The following is a 17375-nucleotide window of genomic DNA, read 5'->3' as shown; positions in this document are numbered from 1 at the left end:
GGTTCTCAAGGATCCAACTCTGCTGCGAAGTGGGGTGAGTACCACAACCACTGCGCACACGTAATGTCCTCAGCCGAGAAAGAGGGCGGGTGGGGTTTTGTGCTTGCCACCGTAGACATGCCGCCTTCAAGATGCCCAGAGAGCCCCAGCTGCTCCAAGACGCGTTCCCATTGCGTCCACTGTTCCATCAGCAGTGGATCGACACAATGTGCATCGTCAAGGTCACATGGTGTTGCTTCCAAAGTAGTAGGCGTACTTTCGAGGAGGTACGAGGCCCACTTTCGGTGTCGCTGAACCAGGGCAAGTCTCTCGGCTTGATGGGAGCGTATTTTTTCCCAGATGCGCTGTGGGACGTAACGCAGTGCACTCCGCGCGAGCCACACTGTGTCCACTGTGGCACTGTTGTACACGCGCGCAAGCACCGCCCGGAACGATGCGGCGCCCTGCTCTTGCTGCGGCTGCGGCTGGTGTTGTTGTAGTTGTACTTGCACCCTCGTTTTGGTCGCGGCGTTCCCCACCACCGCACTACCCCACGCCAGTCCAGAACGTAGGAGAGCCTCACTCTTCTTTCCTGACATGGTGGCTGGCCCAGTTTTGCCAGATGCGGGGTAAAGCAAGGCGCTGGTGCCGCTTGAGAGAGGCAGGAACGCTTGTGCAATCGTGAGGGCAAAATCTGCAGCTTCCACGGTTGTGTCGAAGGAGGCAGAGCCGTATTCCAGCAGCAGCTGCTGCATCGCACGAAGGTGTTCTTGTGCCTCAGCCAAGACAGGTACCGACTTCGACCGCTTCTCACACTGGTGAGGGTAGCGCTGCGATGCTCTGTTTTCTCTAGCAGAGGCTGTGTTTTTCATTGTGCCCCACACGGCGTCCATCACTGTAGGTTGCTGTAGCAGGGAACGTAGGCGATGTGATGCAACATCGGCCGCTGCCACCACGTCTGCCCCGCTGCCGCGAACGCCAGGTCCTACATTAGCCCCACCATTAGAGCCCAGCGTTGCGCTTCGGCCATTCGCTGTCAAGACGCGTCTGGTTGACGACACCGCCAGTGTCCCCTCGAGTTCCATCGAGGACGTCTTGGGGTCGAGGTAGCAGAGCTGCATCAGCCCTGTCAAAAAACGCTCCGTCCTTCGCCACGCCGTGGCAGTGGCCTTGATGTCGCTCTCGTCTACATCCCTGTCAGTGGCAAGGAGAGCCGCTCCGGATATCGACGGCATCACGGCCGACGCCCGAGGACCACAAGGGTGGCGAAGCGTGGCGTCTCCACTGTTCCCCAGTGGGGCGCCGCGCAGCTGAAGCTGAAACTGGTGACCTACAGCGGCCAATAGAGAGTAGGGGAAGGCAAACCGCTCGATGGATGATTCATTTTGTGCGGTGTCCGTAGACAACGCCGCGGGAAGCCACTCAAGAGGGTAAAACTCATACCCGACATGATCCAGCAGCACTTCGGCTTCTGCGCTAAAGCGTGCGGCGCTGGCTGTCATTCCCGTCGCGCTGAAGTCCGTGCGAGGCTGCAGGAGCCAGAGGGTACTGCAGCCATCGTCATGGGTGCGCCATGCCAGGTTTATCTTCAGGAACAGCGGTGCCAGCACGCGCATCAGTTGCTGCACTTGGCTTGGCACGCGCAGCTGAGTGTGCACCACCACAGCAGCAAGGAGCACCTCACCCTGGTAGCGCGATATAAGATGCTCGACGCGTTCGTGTGTCAACGCGTAGGCATGTGACATAGCGCTCCCTTTCTTTTGATAGTGCGGAGAGTCGACAGCGCCGTCACTGTTATCTTGCGTCTCTCTTCGCCCTGCACCAAAAGTGCTGCCCCTGCGTCCGTCTGCGTCATACCCCGAGGGCGCCTGAGCTCGCAGCTGAACGACCATGGCATGCGTACTCGTGGCGGTTGTGAGGATGCGCTCCGCCTCTTCTATTCGCAACCCCGACACGCCGGCGCGCTGAAAGTATGCTACCAGCGTAGACGCCGGAACCGCGTAGTAGACGGGCATCTCGAACAGCAAAGGACCACCTGAGCGGCGCCCCGTGCCACTGTGGCCGGCATCGCCTCCGTCGTCGCCCTGCGGACGCATCGGGGGCAGTAAATCGAGGTTACTCAAAAGACGCTCGTAGCTGCCGGGGAGAACGTTCAGGAGACGCTGCGGATAGGTCTTTCGGGCGAGGGAGAGAAGGATGGTATCCATAAGCATGTGGCTGCTCCACCGCACGCCCAGTGAAGAGGCGGGCGTCAAGCCTGTGCACACGCCGACTTCCTCTGCGGAGACCTGGACCTTGTCTAGGCTCGACAGGTGTCGCAGAAGAGGTGACCAGGCCCACTCCAGGCCTAGCTGCTGCGCAAGCGCAGGGAAAAACTCCTGCGAGATGGCGTCCGCCTCCGGCAGTGTCACGCTGCGGGTTGTTTCCACTATCATCGCTGATCGCGTCACACCGGACCCCCCGCTTCCTTCTGCACGTGGCCTCTTTGATGCAGCTGAGGGCTCAGGCCTATTGCGCATGTGCTGCGTCCCGTTCCCCAGAACAATCGTGAAAAGTAGTTCTTGCACTGCGTGCAGCACTGCTGCAGTGACCCCTCCTCTTCTTCCTCCTCCTCCTCCTCCGTTGCCCGTGCCGGCTGGAGCTGTTTGTTGATAGTAGCTGCACTCTTCCATTATGAGATTGAGGAGCAGGGCAGCGCTGAGAGGCGCATGGGGGGCGACGCACAACGCAAACGCCGTGGCCTGTGGAGGATGCTTCTGTGACGCGTTTCCCACGGAGACGCAGGCACGCAGCTCGGCCACTGAAAGGGCAGTGCGCACCCGAGCCGCCCATAGTGCATATTCCAGGACACCAGCAACAACGCCGCTGAGGCGCACTTGAGCAAGGGCTGCAGGAGCGGTATCGGCGACTGCGCCGGTGACGGACGATGCGTCGATGCTCTTCTTCGTCTCTTGGCTATCATGGCATCTGTAAAGAAAGCCGTTGAGGTTCGCGCTTGCCACAGCCTGTAATCGTCCATCGTCTTGATGGGCGTAGGCAACAAGGAGTCGTGCGAGGGGTGCAGGGGTAGACATGCTTGTACTACACGCAAGTGCAGCATACAGACGGGCTTCGTACCACTGCCTTTGGTGCTGGCCGGCGGACGCCGACTTCTCCCAGCCCGCCCCAGGGCTTTTTTGGAAGGGCAGAGTTGCGTAGCTGAAAATTGAAACTGTACGGCGCTGCGGAGCTCCGGGTTTCGACTCGGCAGAGGTCGCGGCTGCGAGGTGGTGGAGGTAGTCGCGAGCGAGTTCAGCAAAAAGCGCATCGAGCGCTGTCGACTCTGTGACGTTCGTACACTGCTGCTGTACCTCTGCCAACACAGTGGCCAGCGCACTCGCTTTGTTGGCAGACGCGGAGGAGAAAGCCCCTGCTTGGCGAAGCACTGCGGCGCACAGCCTGTCGAGCCAGTTCATCTGCTCTGCAGGTGCCGACTGCGAGCTAAGGGAAGGCGTTGAGCCATCAACGTGCGCGCTCCACAGCTGACGAGCTGTGGGGCCAGCCTCCGTGTAACCTACCGCCTCCAATAACGCAAGACTGTACAGGGTACTCACCACCACCATTGCACTGTCACTCGGCGTTTTGAGTGCCGTCGAGGAATGGGCTCTGAGCACGGACGCGGTGCACAATTCAGGTCTCAATGCGGGGAAGAAAGTCAAATGCCACAGTGAATTCTTCACGATGCCGTGCCACAGCCGCGGCAGAAAGTGCTTCTGTCCGCCGTTGGTGTCACTGGGAGCATCCTCGTGTGACGACATCGATTTTTTTTTTTACGCAACAGACAGTCGTTTAGGTGAGCAAGACAGAAGAGGCCGCATAGGAGAAGGTGATGTCACCAATTACACAGTTCGATCGCACTCCCGACACTTGTCTAACACGGTGAGCGCTGCTACGTGGAAAGGCGTGTGGGAACAGCAGACGGTGGCGGGGATCGCAAAAAAAAAAAAAAACATACAACCCCCCTTCTCAAAAAACAAGGAGACGTTGATGCAGCGAACGGAGACTTTGCAAGAGGCCCCCCCCCCCGGTGTATTTACTCGACGAGGGAACGAAGGGACCGAGGAATCACGAAGATTTTAAGGAAGGGGGATGGGGAAGAGTTCTCATTTCAGAAGGCGAGTGGAGGGGGGAAAAACGGCGTTTCGAGACACTTTTGCACCACCGCACGCGGGAGACTGCAAAGCCACCTATAAAGAGCGTATGCGGGTGTGTGTGTGTGTGTGTGGAGTTCAATAGCGGGTGTGACTGGATGTGACGTGCCCCTTCCTAACCCATGAGGTGCAAGAGAAGAGACAGGTTAGAACTGTGTGCGGTTTACACAGTCATACTGTGAAGTTTTTGCACCCACACGAAAGCCTACACACAAGTGCGTCGTTGTAGATTTTTTTTGGTGCTTCGTAATATGTGTACGTGCGCGCCCATGGGCGCCGAGGGAGAAAATGGGGTTGTGTTGGGAGGTGCCCTGCATGGTGCTACTACTTTTGTTGTTCAACTCTCTCTCTCTCTCTCTCCTCTTATTGATCTCCTTCCCCCTTTTTCCCAGATGTGCTTCTTTTTCTCCTGAGGCGTACAGGATCAACTTCAATATGCTTCTCGCTCCTTATGTAATTGTCGGATCACTTCCCCTTGTCCATTTCCAGTAGTTTGTAAGTCTGCCGGATATGTTTTGCACGGCACCACGCGTGTATGTCTTGTTGGGGGTGGGGTTGGAGGAGGAGAAGGGAGAAGGCGTACACACACACAAAAAAAATAGTTTCAAACAACAAAAAAGGGGGACACTATGAAAAGCACACACGATCGATGAAAAGAAAGGGCGTTCTCTAGCTGAAAAAAAAACAGCGTCAGCGACGACAGCAAAAAAAAAAGCAAAGAGACACACGCACATACAGAAACGCAACCTACACAAGCATTCAAATGAGATGGCAACGCCGTGTATATCGGTGCGTGTATATATGTGTACGCATGTGTGTGTGCGTGTGTGTGTGTGTGGCGGCGCGAGTAGACGTACGTCTTCACTTTAAGTGGTATTTTTCGTCGCCATGAAATAGTGTATACATATAATATATATATTTATCATATTGTTTTGATGTGGCAGGGAAACACATGGAGTACAACATGTGGAGTGGCGACGGAAGAGGATATCGAGGAGTGACGAGGTGCCGTCGCGGTGTGTGAAAAAATGAGATGTGACAGCTTTTATTACACACAAACACACACACCGGTACCCGTTTTGCCCAGCGCCAACGGGATGCACCGTTTTTTTTTTTGCTCATATCGGTTTCATTGTGTGTGTGTGTACTCTCCATTCGCCCTTACTTCCCTGTGAGTTTTACAAGCCGCTGCTGCAACTCGCTCATCTCCTTCTTGATGTCATCAAGCTCCTTGCTCTGCACACGCTTTGCCTCCTCGATGTTTTCCTTGTGCTCTTCCTTGAGCTGAGAGACCATACGCTTGAGCGTCTCGACCTCTCGAGCATGGGCGTAGCGCTCTTCTGGTGTAACGATGTTCTTATCCATCTCAGCCTCAAGCCACCGCTCATCGTCACCCTCCTGCACCTTTTTCTTTGCGGCTTTATTCACATAGCTGGAGCTGAAGCGGGAGGGGGCCCGACACACTCCAGCGGAGGCGAGCGAGGCTGTGGCCATACGACAAACAGAACTAGCAGAGAGTAGGCGCTGCATTGTCGAGGGAAAGTGGAGGTGATCAGAGGAGCCGTGTGTGTGTGTGTGTGCTTGTGTGTCTCTCTGTGTGTGTGAATGCAGAGATATGGGACGGGGGGTGGGTGGGGTATCCTGACGTGAAGGCGTGGGGGAGGGGGGGGGGACGGGTACACACCAAAAGAGAAGCGTTAATGGCAGAAAAGATAAAAGTGAAAAGGGCAAAGAGGCGGTGCGTGTGCGTATGTGGAGAGAGCGAGAGGCTTAGCTATGCGAGGCAGGATTGTCCAGACATACTTGTGTGCTGTCCAGTGAACGGCTCAGCCTTCGCTGGGTGTATATCACATATGTGCAGCCGTTTGCCCTTCCAGGTGAAGTCTCTGCTCACCACCTGCGATTGGTTTATCATTTCTTGCGATTTCCTGAGGGCACACAGGAAGGGGGGGGGGAGAAAAAACAAACAAACAAGGGAATGCAGGTAAGGAAGCCATACAAAACTTAAACAAGGCACCGACCACGTGTGGTCACACGATACCGCCTACGTCGCTCGTCACACGCCCACACGCACCAGAGGGGTCGCTAACTAGTTTTTTTTTCCTCTCCGAGTCTTACCACGCCTACCGCGCAGTCGTTGCCCCCATCGCGGCTGCAAGAACGCTCTGGTCTAGCGTCACGGTGCCGACACTCCGGCGAGCCATGCGTTCCTTTCCTTTTTTCTGGTCATTCCACTTCTTCTGCTTGCGTGAAATATCCCCGGCGTGTATCTTTGCGGTGACGTCTTTACGGTACGCCTTGACGGTCTCGCGGAAAATTATTTTGGTCCCCACCAACGCTTGCAGTGGCAGGTCGACCGAGGAGCGGAGGAGGTTCTCCTTGAGGGAGCCGATGATGCGTCGGGCGTGCACGCTGGCTTCCTGGCGCAGGCAAATAGTCGACAGCGCAGAGATGCGTGCTTTGTTGATCACGATGTCCATCTTCACCAGGTCGGCGGTCATGAATGTCGGGTCGTCGTACTCCAGCGTGGCGTAGCCGTGCGAGCTGCTCTTCACAGTGGAGAAGAAGCCGCGGGCGAGGTCTGCCATAGGCATGTGGTACCGTACCAGTGTGCGAGCGTCGTCAACCACACGCATCTCCCGCATTTCACCTCGAAAGGAGCTGAGCGCAGCACTGTTAATCTCATTGAAGTATTCACTCGGCGTTAGCACAGTTGCCGTGACAAACGGTTCGAGGTACGCCCCGACGCCTTCGTGCGGCCACCGCCAGTTGCTGACGGAGACCGGCTTCCGTTGTGCTGGGTCATCGGGGTCACCGTGCTGCTCAACGTACATGTACTGCACCTGCGGCGGCGTGACCAGAACGGCCTGTCCAAATTCCATGAGCAGCCGTTCCTTGAAGACTTGCATGTGAAGGAAGCCAAGGAAGCCCAACTGCAACCCGGGGCCGAGCGCGGGACACTGCAGCTGCTCCACCGTGACGGAGGGGTCATTAACGCAGAGGAGATCCACTGCTTCGCGCAATTGCGTGACGTAGACGCCCTCGTCCGGGTAGAAGCCGGCGAAGACGACGGGGTGGACCGTCTTGAAACCTGAGATTGGTGCCACTAGAAGGGAGTCTCCATTGCTCCTCGCGTCTTCGCTGCCCGCTGTTTCTGCGTCCGCAGCGGTGCTTGTCACCTCTATTCTCATCTTGTGCCGGCGCGTCGGCAGCGTGCAGAGGGTGTCGCCGATGAAAACGTCTTTCTTGGTGAGTCCAGGGAAAAAGACGAAGCCGACCATGCCAGCCGTCAAGGCTGCGGTGGGATGCAGCGTGGGATGGATGATGCCCACCTCGCGCACCTCGTACTTTTTTCTGGAATGGAAAAAGACGACGGTGGTGCCTGAGGTGACCGTGCCGTCCATGACACGAATGAGGCCGTAGATGCCCTCCCTCGCCACGGGTTGGCCACCTGCGGTAGCGGCCGTTCCCGGGGAGACCGAGGGAGACGGCGTGGGCGGGTTTGTCGGCGCTCCTGCAGCACCGTCAGCCATACCGCTGCTCTCGGAGGTCCAACAGTCGAAGAGCAAAGCGCGCAGCGGCACCAGCTCGCGCTCCACGTGCTTCCGCTCAGCGCTGTCAGGGTGCATGGCTGGAAGCTGCTTCATGTCAGAGAAGCCTTCACGGCCACGTGGGGGCGGCACCTTGTCGATAATGTCCTGGAAAAGCTGCTCGATGCCTTGTTTACTCTTCGCGCTTGTCAGCACCACTTCTCGACTCAAGAGGCCGGTGCTGTCTTCCAGCTGCAGAAGCGTTTTCTCCACTTCTGCGTCGCACATCACGCTGTCCATCTTCGTTAGGACCGGCAGGATCGTGAGGTTCTGCTCCAGTGACGCGTAAAACTGTGCCATTGTCTGTGCCTCCACGCCTTGCCGAACGTCCACCAGGAGCGCCGCACCCTCGGAGGCGCAGAGACTACGCGACACTTCATACTGGAAGTCCACGTGCCCCGGAGTATCGATGAGATTTATGAGGTATTGTGTGCCCGTCTCGCGCGCGGTGAGAAGGACACTGCATGTCTGCGCTTTCACGGTGATACCCCGCTCCTTTTCCACCTGAAGGCGATCTGTAAAGGTGCCGGTGGCCCCGTCCGCCGGCAGAAGATTCGAGAAACGCAGCATGGCGTCAGAGAGCGTCGTCTTGCCATGATCCACGTGCGCCACCACACTCACGTTGCGGATGTGCGCCTGGGGAAAATTCTTGATTAGGTTTTTCTTGAAGGCAACCTCCTCGGCTGGGTGACGTGGCAGCAACTGCGGTGTGCCGACGAGACGGTGTGCATCTTTCGGTATGGCGTAGTGAGACAAGTATAGGTCATCTCCATGCTTTGGTGCGGTGGAAGCACCAGTTGTCGGGGAGGAAAGAGCGCTGCAGTGCCTTCGGGGCTCTACCAGTGAAGGTCTAGAGCACCGAATTTTGCCAGAACCTGCGCAGAGATTCAAGCACGGTCCACAGAAGCTCTGGTGTCGCCCTGCCGTGCTTTCACCTCTACGGGAGACAGCACAGTACAGAAGCTCGGAAGACCGCGTGCGAGAAAGACTGCGGATGCGCACGCCGCACAACTTCATGACACCCTCCCTACCCCCGATTTGGTTTGATTAATTATTTTCCATGCGTTGGTGTGCGTCACGCACTTCCTTCCTCTCCGCTTGCCACCTCACCGGTTTCGCAGGTGATGTACGTAGAGGGACAGGTCTACTGTAAAAATATCTGCCAAACAGAGCACAAGGGGGGCTCCTCCACACACACACACGTACACACCCGCGCGAGGAGTGATAAATATTTCCCTTTTTTCTCTGTGTGTTTTCCCTTGACGATGTACAGAGGTGGTCTCGGGCGGACTTTTGGGTCTACACTTGTCTCCTGATTTTTCTTTTTTTTTGTGGGGTCCTCGACCCACGTGTGACTACAGCACTCCTCGATATAGTTGACAGCGATTACTTAGAGAACAGACGTAGATACAAGCCAAAAACAGCCTGAAAGGCGTGAGCGCGTCTACTCTTCCCTCTTTTTCCCCCAGAGTGGAGCGGGGGTGGGGGAGGGGGGGAGGGTGAGTCGGGTGAACTCAGCGAGGACTCGGAGAAGCCCAGTGAAGAGGGTTTGAATGCTTACATGAATTGAAGAAGAAAAAAAAAGAAGGGTTGAAGATGGGGTGGGGTGGGAGGGGGGGGGGTCGAGATGGGTCTTTGCATGAGCAGATCATGTACTCACTGGGCTCTGGTGGGGGAGGGGAGGGGAGAAAGGGGGGAGGGGGGGTCTCGGGCCACCCCGTCAAGGACGCGCCTTTTCAAGTTCTCAAAATATCTTTGCTGGCTTGTAGTGCGATAGCCCCCACGCGCACGCGCACACGTTTGCTGTGCACAGGTGTTGCATGCCCATACATGCTAATCACCCTCCCCTCCCTCCCTCCACCCGCGTACACACACGAATTTAACATCAACAGGATCATATTCTTTGAGGAACATCAGTGGGGCCGTCCACACACACACACACACACACACCGACAGGAGCTGCGACAGGAAAAATGATAAATGGTGACGGTAGTGGTGTGTGTGTGTGTTCGGAGAGAAGGTATGGATGAGATACACAGACAACGGGCCCTGTGTGCCAAAGGGTGAAAGGGCGGTGAGGCGCCAAGGACCAACGTCAATGTCAACGCCCTTTCCCGGCCCTTCGCTCACTTACTCACTTGTATGTACATGAAAGGAAACACGGAGCGTGAAAAAAAAAGACAGAAGATGCATGTGCAAATGTCTAATAGGCGGTTTCAAAGAAAGCCGGTAGGAGAAGTTACATCTAGTCGAGCATCACAATCTGGACCTCAATAGGAAAAAAAAATATCCCCCCCCAAAAAACAACAACAACCACCACCACCACAACAACAAAGTGTACGTCTTGCGCAAGTCCGTCCATAGCGAGAATTCACTATGCAGGCCAACCACATGGGTAAAAAAGGGGGCCAGACAAGAGCAGTGGATAGACAAACTCACTGACCACAGAGTGGTGTACGCTCGGGCTACTCTGATGGCGGCAAAGAAAAGGGAGGGGGTGGGTGGGGGAGGCAGAGGCACCAACGCAACACACATTCTACGACTACAGCAGGCCTCGAGGCGACCCATTTCAAGTTTACGATACACACTCAAAGACTCCTGGGCGACCCGCACCAGTGAAGTGGGAGAGGGGGCTTTAGCCGTATCACGACTTTATGCAAAAAACAAAAGCAGCGCACGCGCTCTACGGATCGTGTGGGCTCTGGGGTGTGGATTTATCTTGAGAAAACCTGCGCAGGCTTCGCGCGATCATTGCCTGTCGCTGCTTGTGCCGCTGCGTCAAAGGGACAGCCGGACGCCGGGGCGGGGCGACAACGCTGAACGACATGGCGAAGCGCTGGCCATGGGTAGCGGCATCGATGGTGTTCATGAGTGAGGGGTACGGGGTGCGGCTGCTGCCCAGCAGAGCTAGTGGATCGCCGAGTTGCTTCGCTGTGCTCTGGGCCTCGCCCACCGAACCTTTGGTTTGCGTGCCGTCGAGATGCGGTGGCACACACACGGTGGAGGCGATGAGCTGCTGTTGCTGTTGCTGCTGCTCAGCTGCAAGGCGGGTCGAGAGGCGCGCAGAGAGTTCGGCAGCAGAAGGTACGGCTTTGTCGCTGTCGAGGACTAAGGCGCTTCCGCGTGTGAATGAGAGGCGCCGCTGCGTCTTCCACAAACCCCTGACGGCGCCAGGACGGCCATCCGCTGGTTGCCCTACCGGCTGCCGCAGTTGTGAAACAAGGAAGCGGTTAAAGAGCTGCGAATTGCGCGCCTTCTGCACCTGTACCCCCAGCTCGATAAGCTGATAAATCTCTTTGCCACGAACCCCAGCCTCTTCTGCAGCGGTGCACAGTACTCGCCGGTCCGGCGTCGTGGGCCGCCACGCCGTTGACGCGTCGCTGGCGTGGTCACCGGCGTCACTGCCCACGGGATTCACCTCGTCATCGAGTAGATGTTGGCCCTCGAGAGCGACCTCCGCCATCGCCGCGCTGATTTCATCCACGCACAACGCCGGCAGCGCTGCAACCTGAATCAGCAAAGACCGTTCCAGCGAAGAGAGGCGCACTCCCATTGACGGCGCCTCGAGTGTCTCTGCTTCTGCAGCACAAAGCGAATCGAACCCGACAGTGGACAAGCACCCGTATACCTTCATGCTCAGCCCCAGTGCACGGTATATGACAAGGGGGATCTGCTGCTCTGGCGCCGCGAAAGAGTTCCTGCCACTGCGAGACACGAGCTTCTCCATGTATGCGAGCACCACAGCGTCCGGGACGTCTTCCGTCTTCGACGCTGTTCCCGGCGCCGCCTCCGCATGCAAGTAGCGGTAGTAGTTGCGAATGACATCGGTCTGCAGCACCTCCAGCTTGGCACGTCGGCTCAAGAGGCGGCACACGTACTCTTCTCTCAACGCTGTGCGCAGAGCTGGTCGCAGGTGGAATCGGAGAAGCATTAGGCCGGATGAGATTGAAGGGGTGGCGGGGAGGCTGCCGGTCTCTCGGACTGGCATCTCCGACACCCAGAGACACAGCAGCAGTTGCACCGCCTCAATACCATCGTTGCTGGGCAGCTGACACTCGCGCACGTCCGGGGTGAGCGGAGATAAGACGATGTGACGGCTGCGCCACGTGAAAAAGGCATCAATGGCGCGCGGACAACTCTCCAGGAGGTCAGACAGAAGCGTTGTGGCGTAGTTCAGCAGATCATTCTGCTCTTTACAGCCTTCTATACCGGCGGCAGCGCTACTGCAGCTATCTGCCACCGCTAGACGCGCATGGCGGAAGGCTTTATCGATGAGACCCCGCGCCAGCGCGCAGGCCTCCATGAGGTCCAGTATTCCGTGAACGCCTCCAGATTCCACAAACTGCATCTCGTTATTTTCGCACCCCATGACATTCGCACGAAGAACATCGAGGAGCAGCAGGAAGGTGTTTGCATAGCGCTCTAGGTTCGCCACTTCTTCTGCTGTCAGCTGAGGCGCCGCGCTTGCGCCGCGGCTGGACTGCGGGACCGGTGGTGGCCTCGGACGCGCAGAGAAGCAGAGGCGCAGGACATGTCGTAGCCACGACGCAAGCACACCTACGCCGCCCTGTTCCGCAAAGAGCTCTGGTATGCGCAATACTTCAGAATCTACGCAGCGCAGGAGCGCGCTCCTGCACTCCTGCGCTGAGGCGTCGTTGAGCGATTCCGCTGCTGAGGCGTCACTGCCAGTCGCCCTCGAGTGTTCGGTCAGGCGACTGTGACCCCCTTCGGCTACATCTTTGCCGCCCTCCACCAGATAGCCCAGCGAAGATTCAGAAGACGAGAGGTTGGGGATGGATGGAGCCAGCTCATTGTGCGGCTGCGGGTTTGCTAACGCACAAATTCGAAGCGAGTCTCTATCGCGCTCAACGCTTTCTCGCCTGTTCGTGCTGGCCGTGTCCGTGGAGGAGTGCGACTTCAGCGTCTCTGAACTTTCGACCTTGTCTCGGGATTGGTCATCCTCTCCGCTGCTGTCATCATCGTCGATCATCGGCACCGACGCCTCTCGCATCCTTCTTGCCTCTTCTAACACGGTATCCCCGATGCTGCGCAGCAGGCACCAGGCAACGAGGGCCGTGTGGGCTACCGACCTCGGCAGCCAGATCCAACGTTCTCCAGAAACAGAGGGCAACGCTGCAAAGCCGAAGTTGTTGGCCTCTCTTGCGCAGCGGTGCCCCTCTGAGGACTGCGAAGGCGTTTGAGACAGAGACGCAGAGACGGAAGAGATGATAGGCGGCACCGGTTCTGGGACACCGGCAGCGTCGACGTACAAGTCGACTTCCTTAATCAGCTGTACGAGAAACGGGACGAGCGATGGGGCGTGCTGCGCCAGGACTGTCTGCACGAAAGAGAGCTCTCTCTCTTCGAGGTTGCCTGAGCACTCCTGCGCTTCACGCCTGGTGTTCGCCCGCGCGATGGCAGCCAGGGTGACGAGGGCCCACCGCTTAATAGCCTCAGCTTTGGCTGGTGCAGTGAACAAATAGTGGAGAGCCACCTGGACACCACCGGCGGCGATGAAGTGCTTGTCAGCGCTGCACAGTATGCCCGAGTTGTCGTCGTCGATGTCCTTATCACAGGTTCCCGTTTCTTTGTCGAAGTCTTCCTTGCCAAGTGCTTCCACTGACATCCTGAGCGGCAAACTGCTTTCTTGCTGCTGCTGCTCTGGTGCGGGGGGCTCCTGGCTGGACTCGCCATGACGGCGGACCTGCAGTCCACCTGATAGATCGTTCAGTTCCTGTGCAAAGAGGATCATAGATGTGAGGAGTTGCCAGGCCTCCAGTTCTAGCTGCAAACGTTCTTCTTGTGTCCATGCCATTACGGCTGCCTCGTCTGTGCGTGCGTCAACGTACATGAGGAGGACATCCACGAAGCCCAGTTGCGAGAGCTGAATTGCCCACAGCGTTGCGGTGACGGCGTCGTTGCTGGCTTCCTTCTCGGTTTCCTGTTCGACGGGGCCGGTATGCTGAGGTTGAGAAACCGGCGCCACACCCACGGCTGGGGCTGCGGTGTCGTGGCAGCGAATGTACTCACGATAGGTGAGGTGTGCCAGCTGCCAGCTACTGTGGACGTCAAGAAGTTGCCAACCGTAGATTTTCAAATCGAGCAGCTCGCGCCGTCGTGCCACCGAGGTGGCAACGGATCGAAAGCGTAGCGCATGCCGGCGCGCGGCATCGATGGAGAGGAACGACCCCGGGACAGCTTCATCGCTATCAACGCCACCTGACTGAAGCGCTGCTGCTGCTGCAGTGTTTGTGGCGGCGGTGCCATACGCCGTCGTCGTAAGTTCGGCCCCGCACGTTGTCTCGAAGAGCAGCGCTGCCACGGCGTTGATCGCCTCCACGGTCGCGACGCTGAGTGCCAGCGGTGTGACGTGAGCTTCAGCGACAGGTATGGCTGTAGAAGGGCAGCATTGTGATCTCAAAGACATTCGTTGGGTTCCATTCTGCGCGGCACGACGTGCAGTGAGCTCTTTCTCCACGTATTGAATGTCATGGCGGAGGAGGAACGCGAAGAGACAAACAAGGTCGTCACGCAGTTCGCAGTGCACGGTGCTATGGCTCTCGTTGAACTGGTGGAGAAGACCTATGAAGAGATCCATAGCTGGGGGGTTCGCCTCTGCTCTTCCACTGATGCTCGATCCACTTTTGCTGCTGCCATCCGAGGCGCCAGCAAGGCCACCAGGGCTCATCGAGCCGTACACAAACTGGCATGAGGCTTCTCTCGGTGCCAACAGTGATGCGCCCCAAAGCACATCGGCACACAGCTGTGCATACGATGCGGCACGGCAAGGGGGTAGGCTGGCCGCGGAGATCTGTGACAACGTCCGAAGTGCCAGAGTGACGAGTCGCGGGGGAAGTAGTCGCGTGCGAGGCGTGGCCCGTGTACAGCCGCCGCTAGTCTGCTGCCGCTGAGCAGCGATGATCTGGTTTGCAATGCGGAGAATCCAGTGAAGTTGAGCAGCAGCGTTGCTGCTATCGTCGCCGTTGCGACGGTCTGGCAGAGACGCCAATGAGTCAAGTTCACCGCACTCTGAGTTTACTCTCAGATTTTCCTTTGCCCCTACGGGCTCCCTATCGATGTGCTCTTCACTTGCGAGCACACCGAGTATATTTTCCCACCGATGTGTTACATCCTCAAAGAGAGACAATGTATCAAGATCGTCAACCTCCAACATCAGCGTTTGCGGCGCCTTGGCGTCAGTGCCCTCCAGGTAGGTGGCGAGCACCCGCGAGATGCCCTTCAAAGCTATCAAGCGCACCACCTGTACATCAAATGCCGCCGTCGCAGCGACTCGGTTGTGGCGAACAGAGGAGGAGCTGGTGGAGGAAAAGGTGATTTCCCGGTCAAGAGTAGCATCGACGTTGCCCTCGATGCCCTGTATGATCGTCACTAGCGCACGCAGCAGATCCCTCACGGCGGTCGCCTGGCATTGCTGGTCACTCAGGGTGAGACACACGAGCGGCGTGGCGGTGCAGCGGTCAATGAGGGCACATAGTGCGTCGGTGAGTGAGCACTTGGTCACCAATGGTGCAGAGGGCGTCGCAAACGGAAGTGCGGCAGGTTTAAGCGGTGCCGCACAAGAGTGCGCGGGGCTCGCGCAGGATGTCGCGTGGACAATGGCTGCGCGGGTAGTGGCCATGTAATTTTCCCAAACCTCCATTTCGGTATCCCCGCGTGTCTCTTTCAGCAACTTGGACGGCTGTTCAACCAGAGGGGGGAGAAGGCTTTCGACCGGAGCCACGCTGCTGCACGGCTGGGTCAAATGGACAGTGCCGGCAGAGGTTGATTCTGGGCTGCGCAACGACTGTAAGAGTGCCGGGTTTGCCGATCCGCAAAACGCTTGTCCACTCTTCCGCTTCTCTTCGTAAATGCTGACTTCCCCCTTGGCGATTGCAGTGACGCAGCTGTGCATGAGGTCAATGACACCGCACAGCACCACGTGCGGCGTAACACCGATCGCCAGGTCACCCTCAAGTAGTTCAGCGAGCAGCAGAATAAGCCGTTCATAGTTGCCAGCTTGGTGGATGGGGTCTAGCTGCGCAACCACCGCCGCCACTTGCGAATCCAAGTACTTCTCCACGAGACTGGGTGTCGCTGCAGGGTTTCCGGATGCCCAGGCCACGAATGCCGGTAGTTGGGAAATGTGCCGTACGACAGCTTCGGCGCGTATGTTCCGCGTTTGGGTCGACTGCCGAGCTACACCCTTGGCGGGTGACTCCTTTGGCACTTTTTTCGTTGCTCCCGAGGCATGCTGAGGCCAGGGACGTGTGCCAGTGGCGCGGGAAGTTGATGGGATTTGCATGTATGGATAACGGCAGGGCTGCGCACGCGGGCCTAAAAAAAAAAGAAAAAACCACCAACACCAACAGCAGCCGCTAAAAAAAAAGGGGGAGGGGGGAAACCCTGTGTCGAGGTGGATCTTTCCACTCCGTGTGCAATGTGAGGCGGCGGCCCCGACCAAAGTGCGAAAACCAGTGGGATGCCGAAGATAGTGGATATATACATATACATATATATATATATAGGAGGGAGGGCGAGTTGTGGGTGGGTGGGTGAGGATTTGGAGGCGAGTAACTGAACAGATGCACACACTTTCACAATGATTTTATGGATTCGTGTGTGTGTGTGTGTGTGTGTGGAGGGGGTATGCATATGCGAACTTCAACAGACGTGAGATCGGCGATAAGCGATGCTACTTAATAGAGGAGAAGTGGGCCCTCTCGCGCACCACACCACCTGCAAGCTGTCCCACACCGTAATCTGAGGAGTTTCTCAGTGGACAGGCCAAGACAAGTTGTGAAAAAGCGATAACCAATCCAAATTTCTCTCAAGGGGAAGCATCAATACGCACCAATTGACTACGTGCTTTTTTCGTGTTCTCTGTCAGTGTGTGTGTGTGTAGTAATGGGACGGAGGAAAGGGGGGGGAGTTACACCATGGGCAATCGGCGAGTCTCGCACAGAAGCGATTAGAGGCCAACATGTACATGAACACAGTAGTCTGTATATATATATATATATGTGTGTGTGTGTATACGACGTTGGCGAGACTGCAAAGTAATTGAGAGGGTCAGATGAGCAGGCCTCACTCTGAAGCCGCCAGCACCAGAAACAAAACAAAGGAACAAGCAAGTTATCCAGGTCACCTCCTTCTCCCCCCTCCCTCCCCCATCAAACCGAATATTACAGGCATCTTTATCACCAACTAGTGCCACTTTATCGCAGTGCTGCGGTAGCTGTTCGTAATGTTAGGGGAATAGGGGGGGGGGAACTTGCCCGCTTGTACTGCAGCAGGGTGGCCGCGCTGCGATGTGTCTGGTAGCAGCCGTGGTGCTCCACCCCTTCCCGAACCCACACCCCTCTTTGGCGGAGGTGGACGCGACGTCGGCTGCTACCTGATCGAGACCTTCCAGTGTCACCTGGTACCTCTGAGGTCCGATGGCGGGCATGACGTGCATCGGCCGAGTAAGGCCATCGCGAAAGAGCCAGACCACCACACTGCGGCAACTTTGCCTGTGGGATCGGGCTGGAGGGGGTTCCCCCTTTCCTCACCCTACAGAGCGTGGGGGAGGGGGTCTGGACTCCCATCCGCGCAGTGCGGCGGCTGCCGGTACCAC

General features: G+C 57.3%; 4 protein-coding genes across 4 annotated transcripts; all 4 read right to left on the bottom strand.

The window, feature by feature from the left end:
* Positions 1-5: 5 nt before the first annotated feature.
* Positions 6-3776, bottom strand: JKF63_01654 (uncharacterized protein; the record flags this gene model as incomplete). The annotated part of the gene is made up of 1 exon (XM_067897700.1): positions 6-3776. One exon carries the CDS (start codon positions 3774-3776, stop codon positions 6-8), a length of 3771 nt encoding a protein of 1256 aa, XP_067753857.1.
* A 1554-nt stretch (positions 3777-5330) lies between these two features.
* On the bottom strand, positions 5331-5699 carry JKF63_01653 (uncharacterized protein; the record flags this gene model as incomplete). Its single annotated transcript, XM_067897699.1, has 1 exon — positions 5331-5699. One exon carries the CDS (start codon positions 5697-5699, stop codon positions 5331-5333), a length of 369 nt encoding a protein of 122 aa, XP_067753856.1.
* A 593-nt stretch (positions 5700-6292) lies between these two features.
* On the bottom strand, positions 6293-8776 carry JKF63_01652 (uncharacterized protein; the record flags this gene model as incomplete). Its single annotated transcript, XM_067897698.1, has 1 exon — positions 6293-8776. One exon carries the CDS (start codon positions 8774-8776, stop codon positions 6293-6295), a length of 2484 nt encoding a protein of 827 aa, XP_067753855.1.
* Positions 8777-10442: 1666 nt separating this feature from the next.
* On the bottom strand, positions 10443-16061 carry JKF63_01651 (uncharacterized protein; the record flags this gene model as incomplete). Its single annotated transcript, XM_067897697.1, has 1 exon — positions 10443-16061. One exon carries the CDS (start codon positions 16059-16061, stop codon positions 10443-10445), a length of 5619 nt encoding a protein of 1872 aa, XP_067753854.1.
* Positions 16062-17375: the final 1314 nt, after the last annotated feature.

The sequence above is a fragment of the Porcisia hertigi genome, chromosome 34 (assembly GCF_017918235.1).
Source record: "Porcisia hertigi strain C119 chromosome 34, whole genome shotgun sequence".
NCBI classification, from domain to species: domain Eukaryota; phylum Euglenozoa; class Kinetoplastea; order Trypanosomatida; family Trypanosomatidae; genus Porcisia; species Porcisia hertigi.
Note: the sequence above shows the minus strand (reverse complement) of the source record. Positions and strands in the feature narration are given on the sequence as shown.